The sequence below is a fragment of the Zalophus californianus genome, chromosome 7 (genome assembly GCF_009762305.2).
Source record: "Zalophus californianus isolate mZalCal1 chromosome 7, mZalCal1.pri.v2, whole genome shotgun sequence".
NCBI lineage: Eukaryota > Metazoa > Chordata > Mammalia > Carnivora > Otariidae > Zalophus > Zalophus californianus.
Window position 1 is genome coordinate 37,774,968 of NC_045601.1, and position 19,038 is coordinate 37,794,005.

General features: G+C 37.2%; 1 protein-coding gene across 1 annotated transcript; it reads right to left on the reverse strand.

Annotated features, from left to right (window-relative positions):
- Positions 1 to 1,754: 1,754 nt before the first annotated feature.
- On the reverse strand, positions 1,755 to 18,404 carry HINT3 (histidine triad nucleotide binding protein 3). Its single transcript, XM_027603520.2, has 5 exons — positions 18,030 to 18,404; positions 10,889 to 11,006; positions 7,324 to 7,393; positions 5,146 to 5,272; positions 1,755 to 3,003 (listed from the first exon to the last, which is right to left on the reverse strand). Exons 1-5 carry the CDS (start codon positions 18,228 to 18,230, stop codon positions 2,971 to 2,973), a joined length of 549 nt encoding a protein of 182 aa, XP_027459321.1. The 5' UTR covers positions 18,231 to 18,404; the 3' UTR covers positions 1,755 to 2,970.
- Between the last annotated feature and the right edge of the window lie 634 nt (positions 18,405 to 19,038).

The window sequence follows — 19,038 nt, forward strand, 5'->3', positions numbered from 1 at the left end:
ATTATTATATTATTATAGCACTAAAAGGAGATGAACTGTCACACCATGAAAAGACAGAGAAAACTTAAATGTGTATCACTAAGTGAAAGAAGCCAATCTGAAAAAGCTACATACTGTGTGATTCCAACTATATGATATCCTGGAAAAGGCAAAACTACACAGACAGTAAAAAGATCACTGCTTGCCAGGGGTTGGTGGAGTAGGGATGAACAGACAGAGCACAGAGGAATTTTAGGGCAGTGAAAATACTCTGCATGATACTATAAAGATGGATACATGTCACCATATATTTGCCCAAACTCATAGAACGTGCCACACCAAGAATGAACCCTAAGATAAACTATGGACTTTGGGTAATTATGATGTGTCAGCATAGGTGTAGGTTTATCAACTGCAGCAAATGTACCGCTCTTCTGGGGAATGTTAATAATGAGAGAGGCTATGTGGGAAATCTCTGTATTGTCTCTTCAATTTTGTTGTGAACCTAAAACTGCTCTAAAAATTAAAGTCTTAAACACACGTACACACACACACACACACACACACACAGTCCAGAGAGGCAAAACTTGAGACAGAATTTTTCCATATTTATTTAGCTTTCTTTTAGCTAAGTAAGCACAGTTTGAAACAACTCATTTTACAATTCTGCAGTTACAATTAATATCATAACATGCATGAATAATGCTCTAGATACTACTTTAACATAAGTTATGAATTGGTTTTGTGTTTAGCTAATGTTATGGGTAGCTACTGAGTTACCAAATACTCTACTGAAAAAGCTGAGTGAATTTTAATTGTAGTAAGTTTTTAATCTTTACAAGTAAAAGAGAAATGCTGCTAAGAATGTGAGGATCAGCGGTTTTCCAAGTAAGAAGGAAAACTTAACTATGACAGGGTATAAACCTATATAAATTAAATCAACTGGCTAATCATATTTTTGAAGAGGTCCATAAGGCATTTGAGAATTCCTTAAATACCTTACATGTTATCATCATAATAGTGTCAGTTATATCATTGCAAGTTCACATAGTAAAACATGTTGTACATACCGAAAATTCCTTTTCCAAAGCTGGTCATATTTGAGCTGATTTCTACAAACTTGTAACTGTTAATCTGTGTAGGTGGCTCAGTGAGCTACTTAACAAAGCAGTGCTAAAAAGCCTGGAAATCTAATTTTGAGAGGCCAAAACCCCTACTTCCACTTCCAGTGAATAAAATGGAATGTGAATATTCACTTCAATTGTAAAGTAAGTAATAACGGAAGCAGAACTCAGGAAAAGTACATGTTGGTCTCTTGGCCTAAACTTCCACTGTCTGCCTGCCAAACACTGAGTCTTAAATATTCAGTTCTACTGCCACCTGCTCTCAAAATTGTGTTCCTTTCCACAGCCTCTTCTGTGGACATTACAGCACTTAACACACTAAACTGTAATCACTGGTTTTGTCTGACCTTTGTATCAGCATTTGAAGACAGACTGTTCTTTCTCACCTACATTTCCTGATCATCACATGTTAAATACTCAGCAAATGTTTGTTAAATGGATAAATGAATGAATATTTATTTCAGATGTTGTAACTAAATATCCCAGATGTTGTAATTAAACACTGTAATAAGTATTTCATTACTTAAAACTATGTTTATTTTTTTTTAAAGATTTTTATTTATTTGACAGAGAGAGACACAGTGAGAGAGGAAACACAAGCAGGGGGAGTGGGAGAGGGAAAGCAGGCCTCCCGCCAAGCAGGGAGCCTGATGCGGGGCTTGATCTCAGGACCCTGGGATGATGACCTGAGCCGAAGGCAGACGCTTAACAACTGAGCCACCCAGGCGCCCCTAAAACTATGTTTAATATCATGCTGAATATAAGAAAGAAAACTAATCATCTCAGCCTACTTCTAACATCAATACTTTAATCTTTGTGTTCATTTATATTCATGCACATGGTGTTACTATACACTGGCACAATGTAGGATTAGTTTCAGTACCTTACTCTTCATTCACATTCACTATTGTTAGTGTAGATCAGCACAATCCCTAAAGAAATATGTCTAACGAAATGATGTATCAGTAATGCTAACATTGAGCTATTAAAATAAATTTTCTCATCCAAGCTTATCTGTCTCTACTTTCAAATCAGGATTTCTTCATGATAAAAGCCAGGCCTAATCACTTTTTAATTCTACCTTTCCTTTGGTACAATATACCAACCATAAAACGATAATTTCCACCAGTTTTCAATACATTACTATAACCATTTTATGTTTCTTCCCCATTTATATTCTTACAGGTAAAATGTCATGACAGTGAATTCTCTTGGATAGCCAAATTGCTTGTTCTTGTAAATTCACCATTAGAATTTACCTTGTGTATATTATATAGCTTTAAGGAACAATTTATCACAAAAATGTTAGGCTTCAAGAAGTGAAAACTAGCATCTCAAATCTGAGTAAAAAGTGACACATATACAATTCTTTCCATCAACAAGAACAGAAATCACTATGTAGTATGGTACTCTTCATTTTGAAATTTTGTGTGTTATATAACTGTCAAGAAATGGTTAATTTCTTTTTCCCCTTCATAGTAACAAAGGTTCCAATAAAGTACTTTCTATACCAGTTTATTCTTCATAAATAAGTCACTATTATAATAGACTATGGAGAAATGAAAATATTTAAACTTTAAAAAAAAATAGCCCTTCCTGATTAATGGGATTTGTTTTAATGGGATTTTACATATAGTATCTTATATCTTAAATGAGTAACCATTAAAACAAAGAAGTCAATGACAAAGTATCCATGGAATTGTATCACATATCTCAGGAAACAGACATTCAGAAAAGATTTAAGGCTAACCAGTAATAGCCTCTCATAAAACCCAATGAACCTTACAACTGTAATTAGACTTCAAAAGGACCAAAATATTAGTTTATGTTGAGCCAACATTAGGAAAATCTTCCACTGTTGACATTTTCATGTTCTTAGTTTTTCAATCAAACAGTCGGCCTGTAATTTTGAAAACACAACGTATTTTTAAATTCTAGTTATTACAACCTATATTAAATAATTCTACTGGCATCCCTATTATATTAAGTCACAGCAGAAGAGCTGGATATTACATATTCTGTTCCTAAATACATCTTATAAAAAATTTCTCAATATAATAGTTTTATAAACTATAGTAAAGGTATTCCACATTGTATATACATAGGCAGATTTTTATAGATATTGCATTAAAAAGCTTCAATAAGAAAAGGAAAATAAATATAATACTAACATTTTACAAAGTAAACTAGATGTGGAGGAACCTTAAATGCATATTACTAGGTGAAAGAAGCCAATCTGCAAAGGCTACATGCTGTATTGTTCCAACCATATGACATTCTGGAAAAGGCAAAAGTGTGAAGGCAGTAAAGAGATCAGTGGTTACCAGGAATTAAGGGAGAAGGAGAGGTGAATAGGTAAAGCACAGAGGTTTTTATTATACCATAACGTTGGATACATGTTACTACACATTTGTCCAAACCAATAAAATACAGAACACTAAGAATAAACCCTAGTGTGAATCATGAACTTTGGGTAAAAATGATGTGTTACTGTAATTTCATGAATTATAACAAACGTTATCACTGTGGTATACCAGGACGTCCATAGTGGGAGACTGTGAGTGTATGGGTGATAGAGGGTATATGGGAACTCGCTGTACTTTCCATTCAATCTTGCTGTGAGTCTAAAAGTGCCCTAAAAAATAAAATCTATTAAAAAATTAAAAAGTAAACCGAAGTCTTCTAGTTATTATTTCAAATATTTTCTTTATCTGAAACATAAGAGATTTTGAAATAAATCTTAGTATCTTTATCTTGATTTTTTTCAAAGTCTCATAATATATGCTGACAGATCTAAGGAGAGTTCAGATTCACAGAATGAACCATTAACAGATCTTATAACTTTGTTCATTTTTTTCTAACTAAAATGTCATGTAAGGAAATACAGTTAAAAATATTACAAAAAATGTATTTTTCATTACTTTCTTATAAAAGCATGGAGCATGTAGAAAATTAGAAATACAAATAAGGAAAAAAATCCCTTTTTTAATCACACTGATTTTTTAAGGAGACCACACCAACTGCCCTATCGAATATTCTACTAATTTTTATTCAGAACACACACACACACACATAAATATCTTAAATTATTTTTAAATTAAATAAAACCATCTGGACAAGTTGAAGAGAGGGATACTAAGTTTGAAATATGAAGTTTCTAGAATCATGCTTTTTAATTTCTTGGGTACCATGACTATAATAATGATACGCATTAACAGCAATTATTTAATTTGTAATTCAGTGATTATTTAAAAATAGCAACTATAGGTCTCCTTATCCTCATGGACACATAGGGACTGGTAAATTACTAGTCAAGTGGCCCTGGAAGGACAGTCACTTAATAACCAAGGCTTGACTGTCAGGCAACAGGCCTGTAATCAGCTTGAATTCTATTCTACTTTTGCCCTAGCAAAGCAGAATTCTATAATTTTTTAGGCTCGATGGCTTCAACCTCAGAGCTGACAGTTAATGCTACCAAGGCAGCCCTTTTCTAAACTAGAAAATTACAGGAATTCAATTTCTACAATAATGTTGGGAATGATAACAGAGGCAGGAGGTAATATTTACTAGTACTTACTATTTGCAAGGTACAGTTTTAAGCGCTGTATATGTAAATTATGTTATCAATCCTCTTATCAACCCTACGGGTGGGCAGTATTCCTTATAGGCAGGTAATAGATAAAGAACTTGGGCCTTACAACATTTAAGTAACTTGCACATGGGACCTCAAGTAACTGAGCCACAATTTAAATGTAGATCGGACTCTGGGTTCTGAACTGCTAATGCCACGGTTCTTCTATATCATATCCTCTGCTTACAATGGCAAGACATAGCCATAACTTCTCTTCCTACAGATCTGAAACCCTGGAAAATCCCTTAAACTAAAAATATTACTTTGGATATCTGTGAGCAGTACATTAAAAGAGAGGATCAAGCCTATGAGAGCTGTTAAGTGCCTACTGTTGCCAAGAAAAGAACTGTAACGAAAAGGACAGATATTTTAAATACTTTTGTATGCTGCTACTATAATAATAACACTTACTGTGATAAACCAATAGGAATTCACTCTATAGACTAATTTTGATAAGAAGCCAAGTTGATTGACAGGCGCCAGCACATGAAGGTGCAAGTGGGAGATGGAACAGAATGGCGGCATGTGGAAACCCATTCTAAAACAGAAAGGTTAGAGATACTTGGCAAGTCAGTTCTACAAGAGTTTAAAGCTATTTTTTCATGTTAAAACACATAACCATTAACAGGTTACCTAGGGTAGACAGATTGCCACTCAGACATCACTTTTATCGCTTTCTTTATACACTTCTCAGTATTCATACACTTTCTCCTCTTTTCATGCTGAAGTTCACAGTAACAAACTCTTCATCAAGGAAGGGCTTAAGAGCGTATGTCTCAGTAACACTTTTATGAATTCTGAGTTGGCATTATGTTTTATCACCTCAGTCCTTATCAGTTTTAACCTTTAATTCTCCTAAGATATGGCTCTGCAATGAATCTTTTAAAAAAAATTACAGGGCACTCCTGGGACCTTTAACTTTTAGACTGTACAGCTGAGGCATAAAGTTGTTTGTTGTGTACTATGTTTGGCATAAATTCCACCCTTTTCTTTAAAAAAAATTACATGACACTCAAGTAAAAGGGTTCCTTTATTCCAAGACATAGCCAGTAGATGGTGTGCCTTCTCCTTTAATAAAGTAGTCATTTCCTTACCAACCCATCTTCCCATAGTGAGATTATTTATATCATTATTAAAAAAAACTTTATCACTTGAATTTCTTGCTTAATAATGAAAATAAGTTAGATAATAATCATGATTATCTGCTTTATAAAACATTTATAAGACAATTCCTTTGACTACTAACAAATTTCTACTAATAAATTTTTTAAATATGATTCTCTCTCTTAAAAATCAGTTTACAGTTTTGTAAGTCCACTTAGAAATTCTGAGTGGAGCAAGGCACACCTGTAACAATAATCCAAGCCTAAAGCCTAGAAATATTTGCCTCCTCAAATTAGAAGTGAGTCTCAATTAAAAAAAAAAAAAGACTACAATGAGAGGGAGCGTAGGGGGGTGTAAGAGAAGTGGTCTATTGCAGCAACATAGGACTGACAATGGAGAGTCAGAAACATGGCACATATTGAAAAGCTTCCACCACTGCCTAGAAAAAAGAGACTGAGTTTTCCTTCTGTGAAACAGGAGTCATGTAATACAGAATCAAGTAATCTAAAAGCTAGAAGCAACTCAAGGGTTCATTCAACCCTTTCATTTCAAAGATGGGAAAGCCAAGATCCAAAAAGTAGACTTCCCAAGGTCACAAAGTCAGGCAGTGACAGAGTGAGGATTGAGACTCTTGGTCCAACGTCCATTCTTCTAATAAGCACTCCTCTGACTGGGAAGGGAAATGTACTGCTTTTGGCCAAAGGGTCTCAAATACCATCTGTTCCTTATCACTATCACCCTTGAATAGCGCTTCACAGTTTTCAGAGGATTTTCACACACACAATCTTATTTGAACGGGTAAGTAGGCAGAGCAGGTATTATCTTGGAGAGGTTAAATGCCTCAAGTATCATAGCCAGTATAAGCCCAGTACTCAGCAAGTAGCATGGACAGCGTTAGAGCTCAGGTCTCTTTGAATTCCAGTTCAGATGTTAGAAGTAATATCCGATCTACCTGTCTCGGCAAGCCTTTGGTCACACAAGGCAAAGTCAGAAGTCTTTTAAAAAGGAAAAACACTATTTAGATTAAGTAAAAGAGTTGCCACATTGAACATTATATGCTTTTTTGCTCAAACTTTGGCAAATGCCAGAGATCAATTCAGCAGGCAATGAATTCAAGTTAATTTCCCACTAGAAGTATAATACTATATTTTTAAATCATAAAATCAAATAGTTTCTAAAGAAATTTAATTTACACATATTTGTTATAGAAATGGACATATTGAACAAAGAATGGTGGACTTGTAACTATTTTACCTACCCGCTGCTTAAATAGACTTGTCTGCCCAAACTCCAAGTGGTGATTTTTAGATGCTGAGACATGAGAGGAAGATGTTTTATTTATTAAATTTATACTACCGATGAACAACGTATGCTCACTCTCAGGAAAACTGTATTTAAGCTACCTCTGCTTTCATTTCCCAGGAGGGAACGACATTTCAGAAAAACCAACTACGCATATTGGTTTCTATCTGGAAGTATACATACCTCGCATTTTTGAAGTCAGTGAAATTATTCCTTTCAAGAATGGTTTTTCCAACAGTTACCATGCTCTCAACTATAAAACAGGAAAGAAACTACATTACACTGTAGGAAACATTACTAAATTGTTATTAATTTTTAACTTTTAGGATCCTAATCAAAAGTCGTATTCAATGGGTAAATATTTAAAGACCTGTTTAATAGTTCTAAGTTACTGAGAAGTTTGCTCATCAAAACTGAAATGAAGTATCAACCTATCAAAGTACAGTGTATAGGCTGACTTTGAACAGCGTTGAGGAGTACTATTAAGTGACTACATAGGACATCTGATCCTACTGAGGTCTAATTCTAATCATAAGGAGACCAAGTAAGAAACAAAAACATGTTTGAAATAAGAAGACATGCAAGAAAACTGAATTTGTCTTTCAACCCAAATTAAGGATATGATAGCCTTTCATGTCAGCCTACCTCTGACTAGCTAGATGTTCATATAATTGTTTTGGCTTCTGAACTCTATCTGCCTTAGTGTCTTTATAGTCTTGGTGCTTTATGGCCTTTGGATAGGAATACACTTCCCCATGAGAAAAAATTTGGTAACCTGCAATCTCCAAAGCACAATGCCAAAATTTAGACCTCTTTTGTTTCTGAATGGTGTAACCAAGCATTTGGAAGGGGGATGAAATGAGAGAATCTACAGAAGATGGTTGTTAAAAAAGAGGCTCATAAAATTGTTGTGAATGTTTACTTCACTAAGTCAGGCTTGAGCCAGGAGGACGAAAGACTTCCATGACAAAGTCGGTACCATATTGTCTAAAAAAAACCTCAAGTTACTTCATGCAAGACTGTATCTTGTTTTCTTTTAAAATACTCCCAAGATCCCAGACATGGAAGAAAATGTTTTCTCTTAATTTCTTTAAAAGACATATGACTGCTTAAAGCAATAATTTTAACAGTACCAAGATATTACAATGTAGATGTAATATATATGACAACAATAACACAAAGTGTTACAAAGTTTATCACATTTTTCATGAATCGATACAATGTTAATTCTAATTAGGCTATGATAATTACACAATAAGTATTTTAGTCTTTCTAGAGCAACGATTTTTTTAAAAAAATTTGAAGAGGAATACATAAAAAGGCAAGAAATAAATTAAAATAGAATAACAAAAAATATATCTGAACGACCACAAGAAGGCAGGAAAGAAACAGGGCAATAACAACAAAAAATGGGATAAACAGAAAACAAATGGCAAGATAGTACACCTAAATCGAACTGCATCAATAGTTATATTAAAGGTTTATGAACTAAACACTCCAATTAAAAAATCAGAGATTTTCATACTATTTTTAAAAAATAATAATAAATAAGCAAGACGCAACTATATTGCTATCTTCAAGTCTTTAAACATTAATATTCAATTTGGTTGAAAGTATAGAAAAAGATACCCAATGTGGAGAGTAAGTAACAAGAAAGTAAAGTAGTTAAATTCATGTCATACAAAATAGGCTCAAGAAGTATTTCCAGAGATAAAGAGGGATATTTTACAATGATAAAAAAGGATCAATTCATTGAGAATGTATGACAACCATAATTATGTATTCACTTAAAATCAGATTCAAAATACATGGAGCAAAACCTATTGTCTCCTTTCTATCTCACTGTTACCTATTCTATTATTTCTCTCCTTATACTTACTTTGGTCTGATTCACTTGCCTCTTTCTAGCATCCTAAAGTAGAAAATTAGTTCATTGGTTTTATTTTATTTTATTTTTTTTAAAGATTTTATTTATTTGACAGAGAGAGAGAGAGAGAGAGCACAAGTAGGCAGAGAGGCAGGCAGAGGGAGAAGGAGAAGCAGGCTCCCCGCTGAGCAGGGAGCCCGACGCGGGGCTTGATCCCAGGACCCTGGGATCATGACCAGAGCCGAAGGCAGCCGCTTAACCAACTGAGCCACCAGGCGCCCCTTTAGTTCATTGGTTTTAAACATCCCCTTCCATTATCATCAGAGAACAGAGGTTATAAGATTTCAATAATCTGAAATGTATTTAGACTTACTTTATTGCCCAGAATATGGTCTATCTTGGTGAACATGTACTCTTAACAAAATGTGTACTTTATAGTTAGGTGGAGTTCTAAAAATACTAATTATAATCACAGTGCTTGATAGTGTTATTGAGCTCTTCCACATTCTTATTATTTTCCCAACTTCATAGATTGTATATAAATATTAACTGCAAGAACATTTAAACTTTCATTACAGAAATATTAAGATATAAGGAAAATCAGAAAGAATAGTATAATAAAATCCCAAATACCCACCATGTTGCTTCAAAATTGGTTAACATTTTATTTGCAAGTTATAAAAACTTTCAATAAAACAGAATGCTAGAAAAAGAAAATCAAGCATGAACATATTTCTCCCTCCTTAAAAAAAATTATAAAAAGGAAATACTTAAGGCATGGTGGCCACTGCTTGATGCTAACTATTGCAAAAATATTGGCCTTTATCTGCTGGAATAAATATGAAACGTACTCATAGAAGTTCAGATGACTAAGGAATTTTGCAATATTGAGAAGAAACAGTTTAAAAACTGGTAATTCAATAGTCTAAATACTAACGAACTACACTTCAAAGTTTTCCATCAAAGATATTTCTTATTTACCTCCAAAAATCTGGCCCAATCTATCTATTTTGTCAGCTACTTAAATTATTAACCCAACTAATCCCAGACCCTGGAGACAAAGGCTATGAAAGCAGATACGAAGTGAACTTAGAAATGTCTTAGGAAATGGTAACTGGTAAGTCACAGAAATCATGAGTAGGAAAATACAGGATAATCCTGTAAGAGACAAGATTCAGAAGCCAAAAGGTCATTGCTAAAATCCCATCGCCAAACTTTGGTGTTAGTTCATCTACACAAGAAACTTACAGGGCAGGTACCAAAATGGTCTCATTTTTGTATAGCACCTTCCATTTTCAGAGTCAAGGAAAGCCAACATTTAAAAAAACAAAAAGATGCATTATCTTTTAGAGATTTTAAAGATTAAATAACATGATGTCTGGAATTTGCTTTAAATCCACTGTGGGAGAAGGTTAATAGATGAAACAGATTGGCCACAAGTTAATAAATGTGGAGCTTAGGGTGCCTGGGTGGCTCAGTTGGTTAAGCGACTGCCTTTGGCTCAGGTCATGATCCTGGAGTCCCTGGATCCAGTCCCGCATCGGGCTCCCTGCTCAGTAGGGGGTCTGCTTCTCCCTCTGACTCTCCCCCCCTCTCGTGCTCTCTCTCTCTCTCACTCTCTCTCTCAAATAAATAAATTCTTTTAAAAAAAAAGAAAAAACTACTATATATTTTTAAAAAATGTGGAGCTTGGGTGATGAACACATGGAGATTAGACTATTTTCTTTATTTTTGTATATATTTGAAATTTTTCATGACAGAAGTTTCACAAATGCTCCTCTTTCATTAACACCTGGCTAGACATTTTCTTTTTAATTGTCACTGCTATCACTGATGCCAATTCAGGATGACACAACCTGAGGAATACTGCTATCTTCATACCCAGTTCTATGTGATCCTTCTGTAGCTCTCTACAGTTTCCAAGATGCTTCTTTGGTACCACAAGATAATGATGAGGTGCTGCTGGTCTGATATCTTTGAAGCAAACTAGGTCTTCATTCTGAAGGAAAAAAACATATCATTTGTTAGAGAATCTTTTAAAAAGAATTTCCTAATGCTGTTCTGACATGTCTTAAACACCATAAATCTCAGTCTGATAGGGAAATGGTATTTATGTTACAACTAACCCCAGCTGGGCAATTTTGATTATGCATTAACGACAAGCTTTAGCATCCTTCATGAGATGCTCATTTGTTCCAGAAAATGAAGACTTATATAAAGCTAGTTTCAGGAAAACAATTATCAATGAAGTTCAATAAAACTTTATTACCAAAGGGGTGTCTGGGTGGTACAGTGGATTAAGTGTCCCACTCTTGGTTTTGGCTCAGATCATGATCTCAGGGTTGTGAGAGAGAGCCCCATGTCCAGTTTCATGCTCAGTGAGGAGTCTGCTTGAGATCCTCTCTCCCTCTCCCTCTGCCCCTCCCACTTGTGCTCACTCTCTCTTAAATGAACAAATAAATCTTTAAAAAACAAAACAAAAAACTTCATTACCAATAATCCCAGGGGTTTTTTTTTATTTCCTTATATATTTCTCTATCTCTACCTATATAAGGGTTTTTCACTCTTAATATGTACTTTTAAAGGTTTGACTACAGAAACATAGCAAGATTGATAAATTCTTTTTTACATTTAATTTTTTTCCAAAGTCGCATGTTATACAACTATAACAGGAAAATCATCTAGCATCTACATATCCAGACGTTACCTTTTTAAACAATTTTCACAGCAGTTATACACTGCTGTGTATTGCACTAAGTGTCCAATCCATTATATTAGTTTCCTGATTTACTAAGTGTCCAATTGTACTAAGTGTCCAATCCATTATATTAGTTTCCTGATTTACATACTCCACATACTTATGGAAGGAAAAAAGAAATGAAAAAGGGAGTCTTTCAACCTACTGACATTTGAGTTTCAACCTTTTCCAAAAGGAAAATCAATATTCCCTAAATATCCTTATTCAATATCTTATATAAAAATTTTTTCAATGACTAAAAGACACATGAAAAGATGCTCAACACCACTCATCATCAGAGAAATGCAAATCAAAACCACAATGATATGAAACTTCACACCAGTTCAATGGCTAGTATTAAAAAGACAGGAAATACGTGTTGGCATGAGTGTGGAGAAAAGGGAACCCTCTTGCACTGTTGGTGGGAATGCAAACTGGTGCAGCCACTATGGAAAACAGTATGGAGGTTCCTCAAAAATTAAAAACAGAAATACCATATGATCCCCCAGTTCCACTACTGTATATTTATTTACCCAAAGAAAATTAAAACACTAATTCCAAAAGATGTATGCACCCCTATGTTTATTACAACATTATTTACAATAGCCAAGACATGAAAGCAACCTGAGGATCCATCAACAGATGAATGAATAAAGGAGATATGATATACATATATAAGGAAATATTACTCAGTCATAAAAAATGATGAGCTCTTGCCATTTATGACAACATGGATGCACCTAGAGGGTATTATACTAAGAACAAACTGGTAGCTGCCAGAAGGAAGGTTGGGGAGGGGGGGCAAAGCAAGTGAAGGAAAACCTATGCATTTTAGTTAGCCAGTGCAATCAATGATTGAATTAGATTTCCATTAAGCTTTCTAAAATATTGAAATTGGCCCTCTGATGTTACTCTCTCTCCTATTGCTACTACTGAACTAGCCATTATTTAGACTCTTCATTTTAAGACAGACTTTCTCCTCTTCTGAAGATACAATGACAAAAAATATGAAATGATGCATGTACAAAGCTATCCTTTGCAGCATGATTTGTAATAGCAAAAAAAAAAAAAAAAAAAAAAAAGAAAAGAAAAAGAAAATAACCCAAGAGTCCATAATTCAACTAGGAGACTGGTTGAATAAATTATAGCAAATCCATACAATGAAGTAATATGTAGCTACAAAAAGGAATGAAGAAAATCTTTATATACTTATAAAATCATTTCTGAAATATACTTCGAAGTTAAAAAAAAAAACACAAGGAGCAGGAGAGTGGTAAGGCCATCTTTGTGTAAGAAAGGGGAGTACAAATACAAACGTACACATACATATTCTCACAATGGAAGGCTAAACCAAATATATATTTTTTAGTTTCTTGTGAGGGAAGAGGAACAGGGTAAAGATGACAAGAGAATGGAAGCTAGACTTTTCCGAATGTCCTTAGCTTTATAATTTTGACTTTAAAAAAACATGAGTATTTAACACCCTTTTGGACTTAAAAACAATCCCTAAAAATTGAACACAAACAGAAACAAATAAACCTAACTATATGTCACCCTGATAACATAACCACACAAAGAAATTTCTTTAAAAGAAAAAAGATTTTATTTATTTGAAAGAGACAGAGAGAACTAGAGTGCACGAGAGATAGCACACTAGTGGGAGAGTGGGGCAGAGGGAGAGGGAAAAGCAGATTCCCCACTGAGCAGGAAGCCCAAGTAGGGAGGATCTCAGGACCCAGGGACCATGACCTCAGCTGAAGCAGACGCTTAACCAACTGAGCCACTCAGGCACCCCCAAAGAAAAGATATTTCAAGTGACTCTTAAACACAGAATTTTGACTATCCATCCCTCATGATAACCACTAAACGAGAACTTTTCATTTATGCTTTCAACGCAGATCACAAGCAAGCTTCTCAAGTGTGGGACATGCCATATTTATCCTTGAACTACAAGTGAATAACACATAAACTTGAAAGATTCTTCAATAAATAAAAGATGCTTAAATAGAAAGATAAAGCTACCAATGCTTCCCTCCTCTACTCCTTAAAAAAAAATGATGTCATTATAATTTTTACATACTTTTCCAGTAACAGAGATAGACTTTCCAAGATCTTTCAGTCTGTCCTTGCAAAACACCTTCTTAAAGTTGGAATTACGGCCATTGTTTGATTTTAACAGTATTTCTCAGCCCTTTTTCATTACCATCCCCCTAAGGCAACTTTTTAGATTTTTTTTTTCCTAATTGCCCCCCTCCCCTGATATTTTAATACCACAGCCAAATTGTACATGTGTTTATATCCTAAGTGCTATATGTGTATTTTATATATATAAACTTTTTTTGCCCCTGCCCCTGTCCCAGGCAAGAGCATCAGTTTTTACCCCTTTTGAGAATGCATGGATTTGACAAACAGCTAGTCCATCTTAACTTCATTATCACCACTGAATCCAAGCATCTGGGCTTAGCATGCATTAAATACGAGAAATAAACTGTGGTGAACAGAGTAGATGGGCACTCAACCTCCATCCCAAATACTTCTCTGTCTTTAGTACCACAGAAATTTAAAAACCAAAACCCCAGATGGAATTCAGATCTTGCCAACTAGATGTATTTCAGACTTAGGTGCTTTGACAAGCTAACCTGAGCAAAAGCCATCTTTCTGCAGCTTCTGCTAGTTCCAGCAGGGAAACATGGTCAGCTCTAAGACTACCGAGATTCTTTTTCCTTTCTTCCCTACCCCCATTCCATTGTCTAGTCAATGGCACCATGCAAGTCAAGAGACAGACATGAGACATCCATTTTTTTGGCACCATGGCCTACCTGCACGGACCCAGCAGGTATAGTGTAGCCCTGAAGCTGTGTTATTGGTCAAAGGCGAGTAGAAATAGGTAGGTGCTATGAGCATTTAGCACCCAGAGGTCAGAAATGGGAAACATCCTACAACAGGTGGAACAGCTCTGCACAACAAAGCGGAATCCAACCCCAAACGCCAACAGTACTCCCACTGCAAACACTGCTCAACAGTGGTGATCACACTGCTTCATCATCTGAGTCACAGCTACAAAGACATCTTCCTGAAGTCTAAGTTCCAGTGGCAGTCACCTAACTCCTACCTTCCTGGCTGTGGCAGAGGAAACAAGTTGTCAGTATGCAAGTGCTGTTCTGGATGTCTTTTTTTTTTTTTTTTTAAGATTTTTATTTATTTATTTGACAGAGAGAAAGTGAGCACAAGCAGCCAGAGGGAGACAGAGGGAGAAAGAGAAACCAACTCCCCGCCGAGCAGGGAGCCCGATGCAGGACTCGATCCCAGGACCCCGGGATCATGACGGGAGCCGAAGGCAGACGCTTAATGACTGAGCCACCCAGGAGCCCCCTGGATGTCATTCTTGAAGGCTTTTCCTTCAGCCCTTGCAACTTTTTTAGCAAATAATTCCCTATATTAAATCAATTTCTGCTTTAAATTTCTGCAACTAACCCCTGACTGATAGCTAAAGCAAAGAAAAATAAGTAACATTTGAAAGAACATTTCAGTACCACACCATCTGAAGTGTAGGGCAAATTTGGTTAAAGAAGAGGAAGGACATTAAAGTTAAACTAGTATTTCCTCAGTGTGGCCTCAAGCAAGGTGAAAATAAACACCTAGCCTGGTATTTCTCAACCATGTTTTCACTGTCACCCCTCTGAGGACATTCTTAAGACTTTTTTCCTGATTCCACTCTCATGATATTTTAATACCACAGATATACTCCTTATCTGTTTATGTCCACTATGTTTACCTTTGCCTCACACAAAAAGAGTAAGATACTGTCACCCCAAAACCAACTTTTATCCCCCTCTGAGAACGCATGGCCTAGTATTTGCTTAGTTTCAACTCTGCAGTATACAACAAAAATACTATATGGATGCTTATGGAGTGAGGAATCTTCTCTAGCTTTTGCCAGAAAGATTTCCCAGACTAAACCCACATGATGCTGATAACTCCAATTATTCCAAATCAAATTTTCTCCTCTGGACTTAATTATAAGTCTACCCTACTTTATATAAACCCAATAGTTTCTAAATATTTACAATAAACATATATGAATGACTATAAGAATACACTATATATATAATGCAAAATACACAAATTAAAGATTAGGTTCTCTTTTTAAAAAGATAAATCTTTAACCTTTAATTAGTGAGCTCTTATATATGAAATCATCTTAGATTCAATTTTAAAAAGATCTGCAACTTGAGGTGCCTGGGTGGCTCAGTCGTTAAGCCTCTGCCTTCGGCTCAGGTCATGATTCTGGGGTCCTGGGATCGAGCCCCACATCGGGCTCCCTGCTCTGTGGGAAGCCTGCTTCTCCCTCTCCCACTCCCCCTGCTTGTGTTCCCTCTCTTGCTATGTCTCTCTCTGTTAAATAAATAAATAAAATCTTTAAAAAAAAAATCTGCAACTTTTTGAGGCACTGTTGTACAAGCATGTGCATCTTGCTTATGTTCTGTATCATATGGACTACTGTATATATTCATCCTGTGCCACCTATGTAGGATATAAATTAGTTAAAATATTGAATGTGTCTAATTTCCTGTATAAAAATGTTCCAGGCTTTTCACATAGTTCACTCTGAGAATGTTCTTCAAAGAGAAAAAATCCTGACCTTTGGCCTGGAAAAAACTGGGATAGAAGTTTGGAACATCCCACCCCCTCTCAGTGACTATTTTTATTTTTTTAATTATTTTTTTCCCTAAGATTTTATTTATTTGAGAGAGAGAGGGAGAGAGAGAGACAAAGAAAGATCACGAGCAGGGGGTAAGGGCAGAGGGAGAAGGAGACTCCCAGCTGAGCAACGAGCCCAATGCAGGACTCAACCCCAGAACCCTGGGATCATGACCTGAGCTGAAAGCAGATACTTAACCGACTGAGCCACCCAGGTGCCCCGCTCCGTGACTATTTTTAGACAAAACTTTTTACACTACTAGTACCTATTATTTACTAGTTTTCCTCAACATTGGTACTGGAGTATGCAAAATTTAAAAGCAGTTTCTAGACATCTAAGAAATATTGCATTCTGTGAAGCTAAAAAATTCACTTTACTTCTTGCTAGCCTAATTTTATATGCGGTGAAATCCTGACTCTATGGATCAGTTCAGCAGAGGCCTACTCCACAGACAAGTGATGTACTGCCCCTCTCCCTGTAGCTGCTTCCGGTTTTCACTCCTTCCCCTATTCAGCATAGATGTCAAGGTCTATCACTTCAGTCCTCTCTCTAGCCATAAATTCTTACCTTTGTTCCACTGCACCTCCAAAACACCCACAGGGCCAGACCCCAACCGTGCAATGACCCAACTGTTCACCTTGTCTAAAACTAGACTCTGGCTGCTGCTGGAGAGGTAAAAAAATCACACAGATGAACAAAATACTGCAGGTGGTAGAACCACCTCACCAAGCACAGGGCACTGTAACCTGCTGCCTCCTCTGTATTCCGTCCACCCTTTAGATTATAAGATCTGAACAGTGACTATCCTTTGTCTTATTTACCAATGAATCTCCAACACTAGGTGCTTAGAACAGATTCAATTCACTTTTAACAAATGAATTAATGATCACTAAACAAACAAACACCCAGAATCTTTGGAGCTGATCCTCTCCAAAGGCTGTTTCTTTAAAGGCAAGTAGAACCAGTAGAAGAAAATGTGTACCAGATACGTTTTCAAGTACCTGAGCAAAATCTTAGTGCTCTGAAAATGTGCATACATCCCAGCTGACAACACCTGTACGAACTTTACCCTTCAGTGGAAATCTGAGGCTATTAAGAAATAGTTTGACCTCGGCTCCACACACCGCCCCCCCCCCCCCACCCCAGCCTAACTTCAGTCAGTTTAACGAAGCTTTTCCCAATTACCATTACCTCCTTTCTACCAGTTTTCTCCTCGGTAGCAGTATTAGAGTGTGTAGAACTTAAAATCGTGTCTAGAAAGGCAGGGGGTGGGGATACGGGGGTGGGGAGAGGAATCAAATGCTATTTTCTGCCAAATACCTCGTACTTGCAGACAGAAGCCAAAGTGTCTGGCTTTATCGCTACATTGTCCCCCTCGGCACAGCAAGAAGACGCTGGAGACAGACCCGACTCCAAGAGAAGCAAGTCCGTCATTAACACCAGGACACCCAGCCTCCCCCACCCCGGTCCACACCTGCGAGGCCTCCCTCCCGGGGGCCTGACACGACTCCACCGCGGTCTGCCACCGCGAGGTCTCGGTCCCTGGGCTCCCCCAACCCACGCCGGGTCCGCATACAGCCCACCTCGCAGTACAGGAGCTCGGTGCCGGGTTCCTGCTGTCCCGCGATCCGGCAGAACACGCACTTGCTACTGTAGTCCTCCTCCTTCGATGACCGTGCGACAACATCGGTAGTCTTCGATGAAGACACCTTAGATTCTGTAGACTCCACTGCCTCAAAACCAGGCTCGGACTCCACGCTACCGCGCTTCGGCTCCTCCGCCATCGTACTGCCCCAAGGTGGCCAAGAACCTTGACTGCTCCTGCACCGCGGACCCTGGTCCGCCTCCTGCAGCTGCTTAGTTTTACCTGAAAGCGTCGCCCTTCGCCTGCCGCTGGGAAGGGCTGGGAGTTGGGCGCACGCGCTGATCCAAGCTGTGACTGCGACGCAGTGATCGCTCACACAGCCAGCGGCCGTGAGGGGGAGCGCGAGGACGCGCACGGATGCGACCGGGAGGAGGCGGCTGGGGCTTGCGGAAGTCGCTCCGCCCCCTGCATCTCGTTGGTAAAGACGCACCACGTTCTTTGAGACGGAGGAGCGCGCACCGCCGCGGTGACATCACTGTTGCGCCCTAACGTCCGGTCAAATGGAACTTGGTGGGTATACTGGAGGTCTTTTCCGAAAGCTGCAAGTTAGCATCCCCCAAGAGTATTATTATGTTGTTAAAAAAAAAAGTTTTTAAAAATTCGTAGGTTTTAAGAGAATGAGCACAATTTCTAGAGCATTCTTTTCAGCATAGAATCTGTGCTCATAGTATTGTGCTCATTCTTTGGTCGTGCTTCATGCCTCAACCACTACAGTAACCTAACTAGTTTCCCTCCTTGATTCTCTTGTCACTCAAAAACCCTTCAGTAACTATCGCACCCAAAAGAAAAAGTCTCAGTTAACTTGGTAGTCAAGATGGACTCTGATTTGATCTCAGCTTTTTATTTTATAATACTTGGCATTTGCTGAACACCTAAAAATGTGACATGTATTTTCTCTCAACCAAATGAGGTTGGTTTTATAATCCTCATTACAGAGATGAAGAAAC